This window comes from Rhizophagus irregularis, chromosome 14, assembly GCF_026210795.1.
Source record: "Rhizophagus irregularis chromosome 14, complete sequence".
NCBI lineage: Eukaryota > Fungi > Glomeromycota > Glomeromycetes > Glomerales > Glomeraceae > Rhizophagus > Rhizophagus irregularis.
Window position 1 is genome coordinate 232,132 of NC_089442.1, and position 19,667 is coordinate 251,798.

Below are 19,667 nucleotides of genomic sequence, written 5' to 3' on the forward strand. Positions count from 1 at the left end.
ATCTTTATGAATTATTTTAAGAACTAATTTATTAACAATAAATAAAATAAAGTAAATAAAATCGAAATTTTATACATTTTTATGTAGAATTTGTGAAAAAATTAATTCAACGGTATTTTTATATGTGATAATATTGGACAAGTGATCGGCAAAATGATCGGCAATATCGTGGATGTCCGCCCTGTTGGTGAGTCTATGGTTGTATTACGATGTGGGCGTACAATTTTACAACATAACTTTCAAACTTTTGGATTCCACTTTTTTACTTTTTTATTCTGGTTGATTTTAAAATACGTTTTTGCTTTTATTCCTATGTGAAAAATATATCGGTTATTAATAAAACACATTCTGCCTTTATTTCTGTGCTAAAAAATAAATTATTTTATTCTGCTATGATTTAGTGTTAAAAATATTTTGTCAAAAAAAACACATTTTACCTTTATTCGGTGTTAAGAAATCATAAGCTATAAATTTATCGAAGCTGTAAAATTGCGCCACAACGTTCAAAAGCCCGCTATTTAAATGGTTTTTTTTTTTATCACGGGACTGCAGACAAAGTCATCCCTGTTTCCAAATATGTGCTTTGTGCACCATAATCTGCCCAATACAATATTAATAGCTGCGCCTTGAAGAGAGTGACACCAAAAATACATTAAAGATATTATTAGATGACGAGACATTACGAACAATTCATCGTTATGAACCTCAAGACTTTAAGAATCTTACTAAGATTACTTCTGGAGCATCCGCCTTTGTTTATTATGGCCGGAAAAAATATCTTTTAAATGGGAAAGCCAATTAAATTTCGCCAGAGAAATTGTAAAATGCGATTTCATGGTTACATGATGATAAAGAGATCATACACGGAGATCTTGTAAGTACAATATATTCGTATCAGTTATCTAATTTATTTATTGCGCAATTAACATATTCTTTTTTTTTTTAGCATCCCAATAATATCTTAATAAATGATGGTAAAATAAAGGTAGCAGATTTTGGCCGCTCATGTCAAAGAAAAGGATCAGTTAGTCATACTAAAGCACATGGTGTAATACCCTATATGGATCCCAAATTTTTTGAGCAGAATCTAATTCAAAAATATGGTTTGACCGAAAAATCAGATATATATAGTTTAGGGGTATTATTCTGGGAATTAACAAGTCGTTCATCACCTTTCAATTTTGAAAAAAAAAGATTTGACCGTGATTCTATTAAATTAATGATTCTTAATCGTGTTAGAGAAAATCCTATTCCAAAAACAAATGATAAATTCGTTTCACTTTATAAAAGTAAGTAAAAAAATAATTGTATAATTTATTTTTACAATAAGATTAATAATAGATTAATTAATATAATTTAATCTCTTTAAATAGAATGTTGGCAACATGAACCAGACGAAAGACCACCTATTTGTCAAGTAATTGAAGAACTTGATAACATTGATCCTATAATCAACAATTTACCAACTAATTCTAACAAAAGTAAAATAACACAGGATAAAGATTCTGACTTGAACATTACGACATATAGTACATAGACTATTCCATTTTATATTATTTTCTTTTTATTTCATTTACGAATACAACTATATTTCGAGTATATTTGAATAGAAATAAAAGTTTTTCTGCTTATTGATAAATAAACAATTGAATTTTTAAGTATACTATATATTGTCCAATAATGTGTTTTGTCCTTAAATTAATCACGGGTCAGTGTCACATGATGAGTTTTCTAAGTCACAGCTTTATTCGTAAATTAGACATCTCTGATTTAGCAGAATACACTCCTAATACCTCATCAATTGGGATTCCGTGCTCTTCGATATAATCGCTAATCAAATAAATATTTACTTGATTATATGTGCAGAATTCCAGAATCTTTGCCATTACAAAGACAATGAAAAAATACGGAAATGTGATACTTGGAGTACGCATGCAATGTGTTACCCCAAACTTTTAGATGTTGTACAGACGTAATTGTCAATTTGTGTATGAACTGTATGTATCCAAATAGGTGAGTCTATGGAGTCTTTGTATTACGATGTGGGCGTACAATTCTACAACATAACTTTCAAACTTTTGGATTCCACTTTTTTACTTTTTTTTTCTGGTTGATTTTAAAATACGTTTTTGCTTTTATTCCTATGTGAAAAATATATCGGTTATTAATAAAACACATTCTGCCTTTATTTCTATGCTAAAAAATAAATATTTTATTCTGCCATGATTCAGTGTTAAAAATATTTTGTCAAAAAAACACATTTTTACCTTTATTTCGGTGATAAGAAATCATAAGCTAGAAATTTATCGAAGCTGTAAAATTGCGCCACAACGTTCAAAAGCCCGCTATTTAAATGGTTTTTTTTTTATCACGGGACTGCAGACAAAGTCATCCCTGTTTCCAAATATGTGCTTTGTGCACCATAATCTGCCCAATACAATATTAATAGCTGCGCCTTGAAGAGAGTGACACCAAAAATACATTAAAGGTATTATTAGATGACGAGACATTGCGAACAATTCATCGTTATGAACCTCAAGACTTTAAGGATCTTACTGAGATTGCTTCTGGAGCATCCGCCTTTGTTTATTATGGTCGGAAAAACACATCAAAATTCGCAATTAAAAAATTCAAAAATCCCAAGGAAGAAGCTATTATTAAGGAGGTGTGTTACCGATACAGTTTTTTTATATAACTATTTTTGATATTATTTGTTGATTAAATCCATTATTATTTTTTTTTCAGATTCATTTAATGGGAATAGTTAGTCCTCATCCAAATATAATTACGTTTTATGGAGTTACGAAACTTGATGAAACAAATTACTCGCTTGTTCTCGAATATGCGGACAAAACATTAAGAAATTATCTAAGAGACGATGCTATACCTTTTAAATGGGAAAGCCAATTAAATTTCGCCAGAGAAATTGCAAATGCGATTTCATGGTTACATGATGATAAGGAGATCATACACGGAGATCTTGTAAGTACTGTACAATATATTCGTATCAGTTATCTAATTTATTTACGCAATTAACATATTCTTTTTTTTTTAGCATCCCAATAATATCTTAATAAATGATGGTAAAATAAAGGTAGCAGATTTTGGCCGCTCATGTCAAAAAAAAGAATCAGTTAGTCATACTAAAGCATATGGTGTAATACCCTATATGGATCCCAAATTTTTTGAGCAGAACCTAATTCAAAAATATGGTTTGACCGAAAAATCAGATATATATAGTTTAGGGGTATTGTTCTGGGAATTAACAAGTCGTTCATCACCTTTCAATTTCGAAAAAAGATTTGACCGTGATTCTATTAAACTGATGATTCTTAATCGTGTAAGAGAAAATCCTATTCCAAAAACAAATGATAGATTCGTTTCACTTTATAAAAGTAAGTAAAAAAAATAATTGTAAAATTTATTTTTGCAATAAGATTAATATAATTTAATCTCTTTAAAATTTAAATAGAATGCTGGCAACATGAACCAGACGAGAGACCACCTATTTGTCAAGTAATTGAAGAACTTGATAGCATTGATCCTATAATCAACAATTTACCAACTAATTCTAACAAAAGTAAAATAACACAAGATAAAGATTCTGACTTGAACATTACGACATATAGTAAATAGATTATTCCATTTTATATTATATTATTTTTTTTTTTCTCATTTACGAATACATTATATTTTCGAGTATATTTGAATAGAAATAAAAGTTTTCCTGCTTATTGATAAATAAAAAATTAAATTTTTAAGTATATATATTGTCCAATAATGTTATATTATCCATTTCATCGTTTGCCCTTAAATTAATCACGGGTGCGGGATTCGGAAATTTCTTTAGTGTTGTTGGCTCTTGGCGTTGATAAACAGATTGACATATAAAATTAGTCAACATGCATTTTAATCTATCTTTTACCCTTAATTCAGTTCCACTAAGATGGCGACAGTCATTTGTCGTATTCAATTTACACTTCAAAGAACAATAATTACATTGAATAATTTTTCACTTGAATATCCACTTGAAATCTTCAATTCACATTGGTAATAGAGAAGATTTTTACACTATTTTTCGATACAATGACCATGAAACTAAAATGACTGGAAATGATATGCTAATTATGAGAATGGTCGTATCCAAGTGAAGCCTAATGGAGAACTTGAAATAAAATTAAAATGCAATAAAGAAGAAATAATTATTTAGCTTCAAGAGTAACGTGGTTTAATAAACATTTTTTACCAAAAAAAATTATTATTTAACGCTAAAATAAGTTTCAGATCGCGTTCAAAATGTATATCATATATAAAAAAAGATTATAAAAATTATGAACTTTTTTAACATTCCCTTAATAACAATTTTTTTTCTATCAGAGAGATTTTACCTTTATGCAATATAGTATTATAATAAACTAATTTAACCGTTTTTGACGGTTTCAAAAAAATAGTAGCTAAGGTAAAATAACTTTTTGTATGTTTTCCATTTGGTTAAACTTTTTGAAATATTTGGGGCTAATATTTTCACTTGTCAAAAAATGTTCAAAATTATTAATTATTAAAATATTCACTTATCCTTATTTGGAGTTTACTTGCCCTTTAACATACAGGATTTATTCCGAGAATCCGATATTATTATATCCCATATGATTCATTCATTTAATAAACAAAATTTAAAAGTGTTTCGAAAATCTCTCATTTAATCTCATTCGGAAAATTACTAAAAAAGATTTACAATGCGTTCATATTAATGATCCAATGAAGTTCATTAATAAATGATTTCATTCTTTTTAAAAAATAAATAAATAAATAAAGAAATGAATTTTTAATTATGGAAGTCAAAAAAGAAAGTTCAAGTAATATAGTAGTCCAAAAAAAAAATTTAATTAAAAACAGGGTTTATATGATGGAAAATTTTATTAAACGTTATGGCATTATTCGAGCGTACTAGTAAGTTTAACTTCCAGTTGATCCTGGAAATTTTTTTAGATCGAAAAAAATATTATATTCCGAATAAGCATTAATAATATTATCCGATTATGATCTGAAATATTCCGGGGAAATATACATTTACCTGGTATGCAGCTTTTGATTGGGAAAACTTGTTATTAATCTTCCTGGTTCAGGCCTCCTTGATAAGCTATTATTTGAATTTATCTTTAGAAATGGGGATTATTGTCAGTGTAAAAAATGAAATTAATGGACAGAAATATAGTACCGATTTTAAATTAGAAATTTATAAACTGATTAGGATAACTTGATGATTTATTATTTGCGTTATATTTATCTTATTAATAAGATACGGTATTTTTATTTAAATGAATAAAATTCCGTAGTATTGATTAAATAATTTTTGACAACTAAAATCACATACCGTAATAAGGTCCTAAGAAATTTCTTCCTTAGACTTGAACGCGCATAAAAAGCGATAATAAAATTATTCTATTATTTCTATCTGTTATTGTTACTTTTAACGGATCTTTTGCTAAATAAATTTGAATAAATTTGGGAATTAATTATCAAAGAATCAATTAAAGTGATTTCTATTAGATGAAAATTAATTTAATAATGCAACAATTAATTGTAAGTCAACCATTGTAAGTTCAGAGCGAAAAAATATTATTTTTTATGTGCTACTTCAGCTGAATTTGGTGATTCATTTGTTCAATATGACAATGCAGGAGATAATACTAATGACTTTTCAATTTTCCTCCAAATAATCAAAAATCTTAAGCATCATGCATGTGCAGTTAATCTAAACAAGAATAAATGTGAGTACTGTACTATTCAGTGAACCAAAAAAATATGAATGATTGGGTGTCAACAAATCAATGTTTGAAAAACGAGATCTGCTATTGTGATTGGACAATAATTACGACTTTGGTAAAGAATATACCATTGAAATTAATTTATAAATGTATGGGTTATGACCCTCGTTTTTTATTAGTTTCTATTTAGATAACTTAAACCTTTATTATTTTGCTAGATTTATATTCATAGTATGTTAACTATTCAATTCACGAACCTACACTGAAAAAAATGGTAGTTTGCGACTTCGGATACTGTATAACCGATAATACTGCGTTACATTTGTGTCAATCAAAGCTTTCAATATTTCTCTTATCACCCAAATGCAGGAGTTGATCGCTAAAAAAAGGGTTCTAGTGTTAAAGAGGTGAAAAAAACAATTGCCATTATAATATTAATATTTTATGTTTCTTATGTTTCTTTAGATTTGATAGATTTGATTTTTGATCGTTTTAACTTCAACATATAAATCTTTTTGAAAAAAAAGAAAATTTTAAGGGAAATTTTAAATTGAGAGATACTTATTATCACGTGACAGTCGTAACGTCATTTTTTAAAAATATATTGCTAAAATGGGGGTTGATTCAACTTTGATTGATATAATGATTTTATAAATTTTAGGAAATTTAGACATATATATGTAAACAGATTTCTAAATAAGCGGTCAAAGGTTAGAATCTAGAACATTATTAATTAAGTACAAAAAAAAATTGAGAAAGATTTATCATAAATAGACAGTAAATAAACCTTTTCATTGAGAAAAAGAAAAAAAAAATATTTATTTTCTTATCACCAAGTTAAAAAAAAAATGAATTTGATCAAAATTTTAACAATTATTAGTTGTTTCTTTTTTAAAGTAATAATTGCGCAAGTTCCTATTTATACATTTCCAATAGAAACTGTTAATTATTATGTTAGTAGTGGAAATGGAATTCAAATTTATGTAGAAGAAAAAGGAAATCCAGAAAAGACGACAATTTTATTTACCAGTGGATATATGGCATCACGACAATCTTGGCATCCATTATGGTATGATACAGAACTTGGAGAAAAATTTCATCTTGTTAGATGGGATTATCGAGGAACTGGACGAAGTGATAAACCTAGAGATGTTAAAGCGTACTCACTTGAATTAAGTGGACAAGATCTTCAAGCCGTAATAACAAAAATTAAAACAGACAAACCAAATAAAAAAATAATTACAGTTGGATGGTCAATGGGAACTCCAACTACTATGACATTTATGAAAAATAATCCTGATATCAAAATTGATGGATTTATTTCGGTTGTAGGAATGGTACATTTAAACTTTACAGAAGCAAGTTTAAATACTGAAGAAATTGTAAAATATTCCATTGCAGCAAATGATCCAGATTATAAATTTTCAACAATTGCTTATGGATTAAACGGATTGTCGAATTTTAGAACTTTTAAACCATCATCTGATCAATATCGTGCTTTAAAGCTTGGTGATTCCATTATTGTACCACCTGAATATCGAAAATATGAAGCTAAACGTGAGTATTAATTAAAAAAAAAAATTTTTTTAAAAAAAATCATTATTATATATAACTAATTAAGAAAATTTTATTTAATTATAGCATTTGATTTTAGAGATTTCTTTAGTTCTTTAGATATTCCAACATTAAATCTTATCGGGGAGGAAGATAAATTAATTACGCTTGAACATAGTTTACAATTTGCAAATCTTGCTAAGAATGGGAAAAAAATCGTTTATAAGGATGTTGGACACTCGCCACCATGGGAAGACACTAAATCAGTTGTTAGAGATATCATAGAATTTGTGTCCAATATTTAATTTTTTTTTAGGTTGATTTTATTAAGAATTGTTTATTTGTGAAATTGGGTTTAGTTATAAATGATACATCGACTAATTTATATTTATTATGTTCAACAAATATATTTTCAAAATTGACTGTTTACAAATTATTTAGTATATTTATAATATTTAAATTAAAATGTGTCTTTTTCTTTAACATTTGATCTATTTTTTGATTATTATTTGAGATTGATAGGTAGCGTACTATTTTGCTTGATCGCCATGTATTTGTATGTAAAATTGTATGATATCTTAGGATTTGCATACTTTAGATTGAAAACCATCATACATAAAAAATCATACCATCCATATGGGTTTAAATAACGTGTCGGCGACTCCAAAGATCGGCTAGATTTGGGACATAATTCAGCCGAAATTAACCATTCTAATTTTGATCGATCTTTGCAGATTCAAATATGAAAGTCGCGTAACGTGATTCAATATCATGCATCACGTTTATTATTATTATCGGAATTCAGAAACGTAACGATTAACTTTGAGAGAATTTCATAGAGTAATCTTTTAAATAACTTTCGCACATATTAATTTACATATTTATTACGTCAGCTTGTATCATTTACAGAAATTAATTATAAAACGATCAAAAAAAAAGTTAGATGCTATCGGTTTTCATCATTTTGAAATATGTCGTAATGAAGTGATAGGACTATGGAAAAATCCTTATGAAATGCTTTAATTATCAAAAATTATGAAATTTATAATGTAATAAAAAAATTCTTAATTGAAAAAAATGTCATTTCGCTTTTAATATATAATCATTAACCAATTATACTACATTTTTCTTCCTACATTTCATAATTTCTCGTCCAAGATTGATATAGTAGGCTTTGTATTAACCAAAGAAGAAACCGATTCTAATAAGTAATGAGTATCAGGAAAAAAAAATTTTGATTAGTTCGTCATGTTATCATGGATAGTGGTCTCGCCTATATATCAATACTTGGAGAATCAACTTGCTTTTTCTCGGCTCCTTACCGATTCACCCTAAGTAACAATTATAGAGCCATTCCAGGATTAATTAGATTGAATCAAAAAATTTAAATATCATGATAATCATTGTAAAGTTGTTACATTAAAATAAATTGTCACGAAAATTATTTTTATTATTAATATATTTAGGGTTAATATTGTTGATATTGAATATAATTTCATAACCAAGACGGCAAAACATTTATTACCGTCTCGTGAAGTTTGTACGACAGCATCGACCTTGAGATGCTTCTTGATAGAAAACCTAAATATGCAACTATTTTATTTGTCCTATTTAATAATATTAAAATACAGTATTAAAAAATATAAATACTTTTTATAAATTATAAAAGAAAAATGGAACGCGAATTTTTCAAAGATATTACGAAATAAACTAACGATGTTATCAAGTAAATACTTTTACGTCATTGCGATTCAGTAATTAATAAAAATAGGCATGATGGGAATAATGATCTCGTAATAAACTTGTTTAGTTTGGAATAAAAAATATTGAAAATTTGACAACTTAGGCCGGGCAAAAAAATTTTTTAGATTCCCGTGACATAAAATTTTAAAAATGACCCGGCCGGCCGGCATTTTTTTTTTATATTTGTAAAATTTTTTCATATGAAAATTTTTTTGGCCAAAAACTTAAATCACGTGATAAAGATTTTTTCTATAAAAAAAAAAATTTCCATTTTTCGAGGAGAATCTAAAAATTTTTTTTGCCGGCCTAAGTTGTGTTCATTATTTGTGCATCAATAGTTACATCACTTTATGACGGTTAAATATGTGTTCATGAAATTAGGTGTAATTGTTGTTACGCCACTTTTTTTAAAGTTCGTCCCAAATAATATTAAAAAAAATTAGAGGCTATAATAATTACTAAATTAGAACAATCGTATAAAAATAATAAAATTTTTTTTTTTTTTTTCATACTTCAATTTTTTTTGTATATGCCGGTAACGCGTTACATAACATGTTATTAAGCCACTTTTTTTAAAATTCGTCCTAAAATGATATGCAATATTAAAAAAAAATTGTTATAATAATTACTAAATTAGGACAATATTAAAAATATTGTTTTTATATACAAAATTTTATTAGCAAATCAAATTTATTTTTATAACAATATTTTAAATTATGTCTTGTTTTCTTATTTATTTTTAAAAAGGTAAATTATATTTAATTTTATTAATTACTGAAATTCGGTGTAATTGTTATTGCGCCACTTTTTTTAGAGTTCATATTACTAATTTAGGACAATATTAAAAAAAAAAGAAAAAAATTTATATAAATTACTGTATATGTATATGATCTGATCATATCTTCGAAGGTGAACGTTTGTCGGTAAAATGATTGTCAGTGAAGTAATTGTCGATGAGTAGAATGCGTTCCTTGAATCAATCAAGCTGTTGTATTGATATCAAATTAATATCCTTTTTTGGAACGCGATTCTAAAAATCAACGTTACCTCCTAAAGCCATTCCCGTTATGCCAAGAATTCACACGACTCCCTTGGTAGATGACTAAATGGCGCATTATTATTTTTTTTTTTTTAACAATATATAAAGATGCGAAGGCATCAACAGAGCCTCCAATCTCCCTTAACACCGAGAGAAGCAATTTCTTATTTTTTGAGTTATCACTAAATATTAAAATCTTTTGAACGTATTTGGATCTTATTTGATTCCTACAAACAACTTCGCGTAACAAGTCCGTCGAAATTATATCTCGAAAAAACATGACTAAGCAATCTTTGGGGCCTTTCCCTTGTCCTTTTGATGGCTATCAACCTATTGTTAAAAGGCTGAAGGACATGATTGAATGCAATAACTGGAAGGATAAATTTGAACAGGCGGTCTATGACGCTCAAAAGACAGGCGTCGAAGATATGACCAATATTAGCTGTTTAACCGATTACTACAATTTTCTTAATTACTTGGTATTGTGGGTGCCCAAAGAGGATGAAACAGGAACTTTCGTTTACAATATGCTTTGCACGATGTACTTTGTCCTCGATCAGAACTCGGTTAAAGATTTTCAATCACCCATTAAGCCTTCATCGTACCCACCACCACCGTTAACGGAACTATCCAAGTGGTTAGTCGATTTTGCCAACGCCATGGGACAATTTCTCGATACGCCTCAATCACTTACCGAGGAATCTCTACAGACTTTTTATACTGCGGAGAACTACAATGTTGACTCCTACGTGGTTCCACAAGGAGGCTGGTTAGGCCACTCTTTCAACGAATTTTTCGCACGAAAATTCTTGCCAGGGACCCGGCCCATTGACGGTCCCTCCAACCCAGCGATTATTGTGAGTGCCGCAGACTCGACCTTCGATGGCTGTTGGAATATCGATCAATGTGATTCAATTGTACATTTGAAAGGTCTACCTTGGACCATTGGCGAGTTACTTGCAGACAGTAAGTACGCAAATGACTTTGCCGGAGGGAAGTTTATGCACGCATTTCTCGCACCATACGACTATCATCGTCAGCATGCTCCTGTAGATGGCAAAGTTCTCGAAGCCAAAGTCATTCCAGGCCAGACCTATCTTGAAGTTAATGTTAAAAAACATTCTAACGGTAAACATAGACTCATTCCTACTCGAGCACTCGATGCTCCGGACTCTGCAGGGTATCAATTCTGCCAGGCTCGCGGTCTAATTGTGATTGATTCACCAAAAGTTGGGAAAGTTGCTGTTTTACCAATCGGTATGGCTCAAGTGTCTTCTGTGGTCCTATGCGTTAAGGGAGAGGAGATTGGGAAGGATGGGAAAATAGTGGAAGGGGATGAAGTAAAGAAAGGGGATGAGATATCTTATTTCCAGTTTGGTGGATCTGACATTGTCCTCTTGTTCCAAGCGCAGAGCAAAGTTAAAATACTTGCTGAATTACACAAGCATTATCGCGTGGGCGAACAGATTGCAATTGCTCATATTGCTGAATAATTACGAAATATTTAATATATAGGAGTATATAATTTTTTTGCATTAAATTATCATAAAATTTTACATTATTTTCGGCTATTCTACACATGTAAATCACGACTTATGTAATCTGAATAAAGTAAAATAATAATTTTAAAAAATCTTTATATTAAAAAAATTTATAAATTAATTTGAATTGTGTGACGTATAGCGTGTTTCCGTAAAATTTATTACGGATTGCTACCGATCATTTTCGTTGGACATATCCCGATTTTTATCTAAAAAGATTTTTTTGATCATAGATTCGTTCCATTATTTTTATTGACTATATTGTTAATAAATAATTCGGTAAAAGTAAATGGTGCTATAAAAGATAAATAAATTATAAAGTATTTATATAAAGAAATGAACAAAAAAATCTCCATTGATACCACGTGTTTATGTCCGACGGTCAATTTACAAATCGGCGCATATCGACAGATTTCCGCGTATTATATCATAATTATATCATAATTTTATCATTGAAATTTAATAAATTTAAAGACTTATTATTTTTGTTCATGCTATGGCTTATTTCCAGAATTTGTGTGCACAATTTACTATATGATTTAAGTTCGTTGTTCGTTGATCCCGGTAAGAAGCAATAGACTGTTGCTAGTACTTTATTATAGAATTCTATCCATTGATATATTTGTACATGTTAAATTCATAATTAATTAAAAGTCAATTTATTTATTACTACACATATTACGTAGTTCTGCGCATTTTTCAAATAGATGGATTTCATTATCTATAACGACTTCTAATTTTGTTCCTGAGAAATATTCACGTGATCTTTTCGTATTAGTAGAGTTAGTATAAACCAGATGTTTTATGATTCGAGGCTCTGCACCTATGTAAGCCGCCTAGTTTCTTTTTCTTACCTATCGTAGATGAATCCATATAGTTCCATAACCGGAGGGCAACTTTAATATGTATTTGCTATAAATACTATAACTGAATATATAATGCAAAACTGTTATATAATGCACCGAATTTTTTTTTATTATAGCTTATAGCCTGTATTATTACCGATAATATCGACATTATGACCAATGATCTGTTTGTAGACGTATTTATGAAAAAAATTATGAGTCGATCGATCCACTCTCCTTATTTTTCAGTTAACCGTTCCAGAATTTTTTATTTTATTATAAATTAGGTCTTATTTATCACGTTCAGTTTGCTTTATTGCATAAACTCTTTATGTAAGCGATCAAGTAATGGTAGGTTAATGGTAGGCTAATGGATTTTAGAATTATAGAAAAATTCCTATGAAACACTTCATTATAAAAATTGGCGGTATTTCATTTCAACAAATAAGTATTATACATTCTCTCTATATTTCAAAATTTCTTGTTCAAGACATGAGTTTTGTGTTTGATCGAAAAAGAAAAATCTTATAAATATAAGGAAAATATATAGATTTTAATTGGATAGTAATATAGAAATTTATAGTATAATATTTAATAATTCATGTAACATTATTTTTGCTAATCTTGTTATCATATGATCGCAAAATTCTTTATTTTCATGAGAAGCAAGATTTAATTATCCAACTAAAACAATGTGTAATTTCACATAGACGTGCAACATCTTTCTGTAGTTTGTTCAATGCACTACATAGTGACAACAATAAATTCTGAAGCTCATATAATCGACTCCAAAATTCTAGATTGTCAACAATTTTAATTATATATGATGGAAGGCATTTGTTTCCATTATTTGTATCAGTTCTACGTATAACGTTGACGAGACATTCTAGTATGAATTTGGGCAAACACGCCTGAAGGTTCCATCCAAATCACATGACATTTTAATGCATAATGCTGGCAAGGAATTGGATTTTGGCTAGAGGTCTGACTATACTGTAGTGCCATAAACCCAGGATTAATTTTAGTTTAAATAATAGAGTATTTCGGAATTATAGGGATCATCCATATTTTGTGTAACATTAATAGTCCGAAATAATTTGGATCGGAAATTTTTTTTTTTTTATTTATTTTAGCTTTATTAATATTATAACAATTATTGCGAAACAATTTGTTACAATTTAGACGACATGCATCTGCTAATAAAGTATCTACCCTAAAAAGAACAATTAAAACAAAAATTAAACTAAAATTAAACTAACTACAAGTTACCCACAGTACTAGCTATTTATAATTTTAATTTAATATTTTTAATTAAAATCTACGCTAATACTTACCATCACTAACAGTAGATACTTCACTAACAAAGTTACCACCCCCTCTTATTCTTTTCCTTCGATTTCCCACCTTTTTTACCTTTCCCTCTTTGAGCGGATTTATCTTTTTTCGCCACTGCTGTAAGCGTTGTTTCTGATCCACTCTCTTCGTTAGTATCATCACTACTAACTACCCCTCTACTCAACTCTTCCTTGTTACATCGCTTATGTACAACTTTTTCGTCAACTGGAATTTCTTCTTTTTTAATTTCTGGTGATAAACGTGATAAACAAACTTGATTTACCTTATTATATAACTCCACCTCCTCTTTGGAAACTGGCACCTCTCCAGTCTCTTTTTCCTTCCTTAAATCCTTAATCACATCAAGCACCTCGTCCGCGGTCACGTGACCATTCGTGTCCAAATTTGGATTGGAAATGAAGATCATCCTAATACTAATAATGATGTAATAAGTTGCAATTAATTTATTATTTACGTTGATCAAAGGATCAACATGTAAATTATTATATAAACCCCAACTTTTTGACTTAGTTCTTTTTAGTTCCTTTTAACTCCTTTTCTTAAAGAACAATTACTTCTTATTATTATAATTATTTTATAATGTTCTGACGAAATTTTATGATTATATTATTTTATATTTAATAAATAACTGTGTTATAATGACATACCGTATTCTTACATAATAAAGAATAAACCTTTTATTAAATTATAAATTTTATGACTTTATGAAATGAATAAATTCTTGTGGCGACAGAGTGGCAGAAGCTGTCATGGCAATACTATTAACCGAAGATTTCCAAATTGTCAAACTATTTTCGGATATTATTACTAATATACTTTTTTTAGAGGTTTGATCAACAAGTTAATTATGTAATGCGCCACTAAATATATTATTAATTGTAATGATAATGAGTATGATATGATCTTCATTATATATATGGTTTGATACTAAAAATTGGTATGAATGGTTAGTATGTTTCCTACTCTCAATATTAAAAATTCTATACAGTTACAGTATAGCTGATATTTGACCATACCTTACATACAACGAAGGTCATATCATACTCGTTATTGTTGTACCGAATGAGAATCGGTAATTACATTGTCATTTAAAAATGACATGTGTTCATTTTATCATTTGTCATTTGCAAATAACATTTTTTTTTTTAAATTATATAAATTTTTACGTCATTTAGATGTCACTTAAACACATTTGAAAAATAGTTATATGATAATGTCATTTTGGCGCAATATTATTTTCTTTTAATGATATATAAAGATACGAAGGCATTAACAGGGCCTCCATTTTCTTTTCTTTTTATCACGCCACCAAAAAGCCAAACATCAAGACGTTTTTTTATTTTTAATTTTGCATGAGAAGCAATGTCTTGTTAAGGATATTCTAACTTATTTTGAGTTACCACAAGCCCGAAAATCTTTGAACTCCCTGCCTTTGAGCATATTTGAAATTTTATTTGATTCTTACAAAACAACTTCGAGTAACAAGTCCGTCGACATTATCTCGGAAAAACATGACTGAACAACCTTTGGGGCCTTTTCCTAAACCCGAGTCCTATCAACCTATTGTTCAAAGGCTGAAGGACATGATTGAACGCAATAACTGGAAGGATAAATTTGAGCGGGCGGTCCATGACGCTTACAAGACAGGTGTCGAAGATATGACCAATATTAGCAGTTTGACCGACTATTACAATTTTCTTAATTACTTTGTGTTATGGGTGCCCAAAGAGGATGAAACAGGAGCTTTTGTTTACAATATGCTTGGCACGATGTACTTTGTCCTCGATCAGAAAACGGTCAGAGATTTTCAGTCACCCATTAAGCCTTCATCGTACCCACCACCGCCGTTAACGGAGCTATCCAAGTGGATAGTCGATTTCGCCGGAGCTATGGGACAATTTCTTGATACGCCTCAATCACTTACCGAGGAATCTCTACAGACTTTTTATACCGCGGAGAACTACAATGTTGACGCCTACGTGGTTCCAGAAGGAGGCTGGTTAGGGCACTCTTTCAACGAATTTTTCGCGCGAAAATTCTTGCCAGGGACCCGGCCCATTGATGGCCCCTCCAATCCAGCAGTTATCGTGAGTGCCGCAGACTCGACCTTCGATGGCTCTTGGGATATCAATACTGATTCAATTGTATATTTGAAAGGCCTCTCCTGGACCATTGGCGAGTTACTTGCAGACAGTAAGTATGCAAATGACTTTGCCGGCGGAAAATTTATGCACGCATTTCTCTCACCATACGACTATCATCGTCAGCATGCTCCTGTCGATGGCAAAGTGCTCGAAGCCAAAGTCATTCCAGGCCAGACCTATCTTGAAGTTAATATTAAAAAACATTCTGACGGAAAACATAGACTCATTCCTACTCGAGGACTTGTTTCTCCGGACTCTGCAGGGTATCAATTCTGCCAGACTCGCGGTCTAATTGTAATTGATTCGCCGAAAGTTGGAAAAGTGGCTGTTTTACCAGTCGGTATGGCTCAAGTGTCCTCTGTGGTCCTCTCCGTCAAGGAAGGAGATGAAGTGAAGAAAGGGGATGAGTTATCTTATTTCCAGTTTGGTGGGTCTGACATTGTTCTCTTGTTCCAAGCGCAGAGCAAAGTTAAAATACTTGCTAACGAACACAAGCATTATCGCGTGGGCGAACAGATTGCAATTGCTCATATTGCTGAATAATCATGAAATATTTAATACTCAAGAATATGTAATTTTTTTACATAAATTATCACATTATTTTTGCAACCTTGGGCTATTTATTCTACACTTGTAAATCACGACCTATGTAATCTGAATAATAAAGTAAAATAGTGATTTTATAAATATATAAAAATTCCATATATTTAAAATAAATTTATAAATTAATTTGAATTGTGTAATGACTGTAACATGTAGTATGCTTTCCGCCAATTACTATTCATAGAATTAATTTGTTCCGTTCATTTTCGTGGGATAATATCACGATTTTTAGCTAAAAGTAAATGGTGTTATAAAAAGATAAATAAATTATAATTATCTATATGAAGAAAATGAATAAAAAATTTCTCTCTCCGTTGATGATACCACGTTTTTATGGTCAATATTCATGTTGTAAATCGTCACAAATCAGCGCATGTCATCGGAAATCGGAATCGGCGTAATATATCATATAAATTTATTAAATTTAAAGACTTTTATATTTTTGTTCATGCTACTGCTTATTTCCAGAATTTGTGTGCATAATTTACCATATGATTTAAGTTCATTGAAAACAACGGGCTGTTGCTAGTACATACTTTATAATAAAAATATTTCTGTGAAAAATGTTGATCTGTGTTTATATTTCCATGTTTTTTCCATAAATGTATCATTTTCACGAAAGGCACGGAATATTCGGATAAAAATTTTTATAGGGATTTCGATTAAGAATTATATAAAATTTGTTTTTTTACTTCAAATCACCTGGAGTGATCATCACCGTCGGCCAGAATTATTAATTTTTACCGGCATTATATTTTTTTAATGCTGGTCAATCGTCATAATTTAAGTCACCGGTGATCATCACCCTCGTGAAATTCAAAATTTATTGTATTTGTTATTCAAAAACTTTTGTAAATATTATTACAATGAAGTGTTTCATACTAAGGATTTTTTTATAATTCTAAAATCTATTAATCTACCTTTATTTGATTGTTTTATAAAGAGTTTAATGAATCAAATGAACGTGATAAATAAGACCTAATTTATATAAAAAAAAAATCCTGGAACCGCCAACTGAATATAAGGAAAGTAGATCGATCGAATCTTTAGTTTTTTTTTCATAAAAACATAAAACACGTCTAACAAACAGATCATTGGTATTATCGATATACATAATATCGATAGAATTTTTTTGTTTTAACTTATAACCTGTATAATATTATCAATAATATCAATGCAATACTTTAAGATGAACTTAAATCATATATTGAATTGTGTACATAAATTCTGGAAATAATCTGTAGCATGAACAAAAAATATTAAAGTCTTTAAATTTCATAATTTCAATGATAAAATTATGATATATCACGCGGAAATCTGCCGATTCCTACATGCACCGATTTGTAACGATTACATAAACACGTGGGATCGATGGAGAGAGAATTTTTTTATTCATTTTCTTTATAAAAATACTTATAATTTGTTTTTTTTTTATAGTAACATTTACTTTTACAACAATATTGCCAATAAAATATATAGATCTTCTGATAAACTTATAAAATCACTATTTACTTTATTCAGATTACATAGGTCGTGATTTACATGTGTAGAATGGCCTAAGGTTGTAAAATCTTATGATAATTTAATGTAAAAAATACATATTCTTATGTATTAAATATTTCGAAATCATTCAGCGATATGAGCAATTGCATCTGTTCGTCCACGCGATAATGCTTGTGTTCGTTAGCAAGTATTTTAACTTTGCTCACAAGAGAACAATAGCCCTGTTCAATTCTAGATCGGACCGGATTATTGGTTACAAAAACGATCAGCGGTCAGTCAAACCGATCCACGAAAATAGGTGTTCGCCTCTGATCGATTTTGATAAATTAACGTGATGCGTGTCAGCGACCAACCATATTTATTGTTTATGATATGATACGATCGAGCCATACAAATTGTGCTCAATTGTAACTGCGGTTTGACCGGTTAATTGTTTTCCGATCTGAGCGATACGACCTAGAATTGAACAGGGCTAATGTCAGTTCCACCAAAATGGAAATAAGATACTTCACTTCATCCTCTTTCTTAACAGAGAAGACCACAGATGACACCTGAGCAGCTGAGCTATATTAACTGGTAAAACAGCCACTTTTCCAATCAACTCATAAAAAAAATTCTGGATAAAATTTCATTTTTCTAGTTTTATTCTGAAGAAATTCAGATACGTGATTATTTTTTATAAGGCAGGCCGCGAGCCTGGCAGAATTGATATCCCGGAGAGTCTGGTGCATCGAGTCCCGGACTTCACAACTATTCGTCTCACCGGTAACATAATGGGTGTTAAGCGTACTCAGTGATGAATAGCAGCTCGGCCCACTCTGAATCACGTGTTTGGCCCGTCGTGTTATTTATCACTTGAGTAAACTGTCACATAGGGAACCGTACTCCACCTCCACAACTCTTATGTTACACACCGCTGAATGTCACCGTACTCCACTCAACATCCTCACCGGACTCCACAACTATTCGTCTCACCGGTTTTTATCCAGATCGAAACACTAGATTCAAGGACGCAATAAATGCAGGTCATATACATATACAGTAATTTATATAATTTATATATATTGTTCTAATTTAGTAATTATTATAACCTCGAACTTTAAAAAAGAAAATGGCGTAATAACAATTACATCAAATTTCATGTAACGCGTTGCTGACAATAATTTTTAAATATTATAATAAGTTTAAACGTAAATTTTTCTTTAAAAATAAACATATTATAATATCTTTTCGATAAAAATAATAAAAATTTTTTCGTTCCTAATTAAGTAATTATTATAACCTCAAAATTTTTTTTAAAAATAGCGTAATAACAATTACACCAAATATCATGTAACGCGTTGCCGACATATACAGTAATTTTTATAAATCCTTTTTGAAAAAAAATATATTTTTATACGATGGTTCTAATTTAGTAATTATTATAGCCTCAAAATTTTTTTTACTATCCCATATTCGACGAACTTACAAAAAGTGGAGCAATAACAATTACATCTAATTTCATGTAGCATATTGCAGACTAAATATGTTTCAAAATTGAGCGACGCAAAAGTATTTTGGCTTGCAATTTA

The 19,667-nt window shown here is 29.7% G+C and overlaps 6 protein-coding genes across 6 annotated transcripts; 5 read left to right on the top strand and 1 right to left on the bottom strand.

The window, feature by feature from the left end:
• Positions 1 to 1,060: 1,060 nt before the first annotated feature.
• OCT59_005771 (uncharacterized protein) lies at positions 1,061 to 1,537 on the top strand (the record flags this gene model as incomplete). Its single annotated transcript, XM_025311016.1, has 2 exons — positions 1,061 to 1,289; positions 1,374 to 1,537. The coding sequence occupies 2 exons, from the start codon at positions 1,061 to 1,063 to the stop codon at positions 1,535 to 1,537; spliced, it is 393 nt and encodes a 130-aa protein (XP_025175927.1).
• Positions 1,538 to 2,353: 816 nt separating this feature from the next.
• OCT59_005772 (uncharacterized protein) lies at positions 2,354 to 3,636 on the top strand (the record flags this gene model as incomplete). The annotated part of the gene is made up of 5 exons (XM_066140828.1): positions 2,354 to 2,356; positions 2,450 to 2,665; positions 2,746 to 2,982; positions 3,056 to 3,395; positions 3,473 to 3,636. 5 exons carry the CDS (start codon positions 2,354 to 2,356, stop codon positions 3,634 to 3,636), a joined length of 960 nt encoding a protein of 319 aa, XP_065997675.1.
• Positions 3,637 to 6,616: 2,980 nt separating this feature from the next.
• On the top strand, positions 6,617 to 7,627 carry OCT59_005773 (uncharacterized protein; the record flags this gene model as incomplete). Its single annotated transcript, XM_025332186.1, has 2 exons — positions 6,617 to 7,325; positions 7,410 to 7,627. The coding sequence occupies 2 exons, from the start codon at positions 6,617 to 6,619 to the stop codon at positions 7,625 to 7,627; spliced, it is 927 nt and encodes a 308-aa protein (XP_025175929.1).
• A 2,755-nt stretch (positions 7,628 to 10,382) lies between these two features.
• OCT59_005774 (uncharacterized protein) lies at positions 10,383 to 11,597 on the top strand (the record flags this gene model as incomplete). The annotated part of the gene is made up of 1 exon (XM_025318505.2): positions 10,383 to 11,597. The coding sequence occupies one exon, from the start codon at positions 10,383 to 10,385 to the stop codon at positions 11,595 to 11,597; it is 1,215 nt and encodes a 404-aa protein (XP_025175930.1).
• Positions 11,598 to 13,856: 2,259 nt separating this feature from the next.
• OCT59_005775 (uncharacterized protein) lies at positions 13,857 to 14,252 on the bottom strand (the record flags this gene model as incomplete). The annotated part of the gene is made up of 1 exon (XM_025311017.2): positions 13,857 to 14,252. The coding sequence occupies one exon, from the start codon at positions 14,250 to 14,252 to the stop codon at positions 13,857 to 13,859; it is 396 nt and encodes a 131-aa protein (XP_025175931.2).
• A 1,105-nt stretch (positions 14,253 to 15,357) lies between these two features.
• Positions 15,358 to 16,877, top strand: OCT59_005776 (uncharacterized protein; the record flags this gene model as incomplete). The annotated part of the gene is made up of 3 exons (XM_066140829.1): positions 15,358 to 15,933; positions 16,004 to 16,039; positions 16,114 to 16,877. The coding sequence occupies 3 exons, from the start codon at positions 15,358 to 15,360 to the stop codon at positions 16,531 to 16,533; spliced, it is 1,032 nt and encodes a 343-aa protein (XP_065997676.1). The 3' UTR covers positions 16,534 to 16,877.
• Positions 16,878 to 19,667: the final 2,790 nt, after the last annotated feature.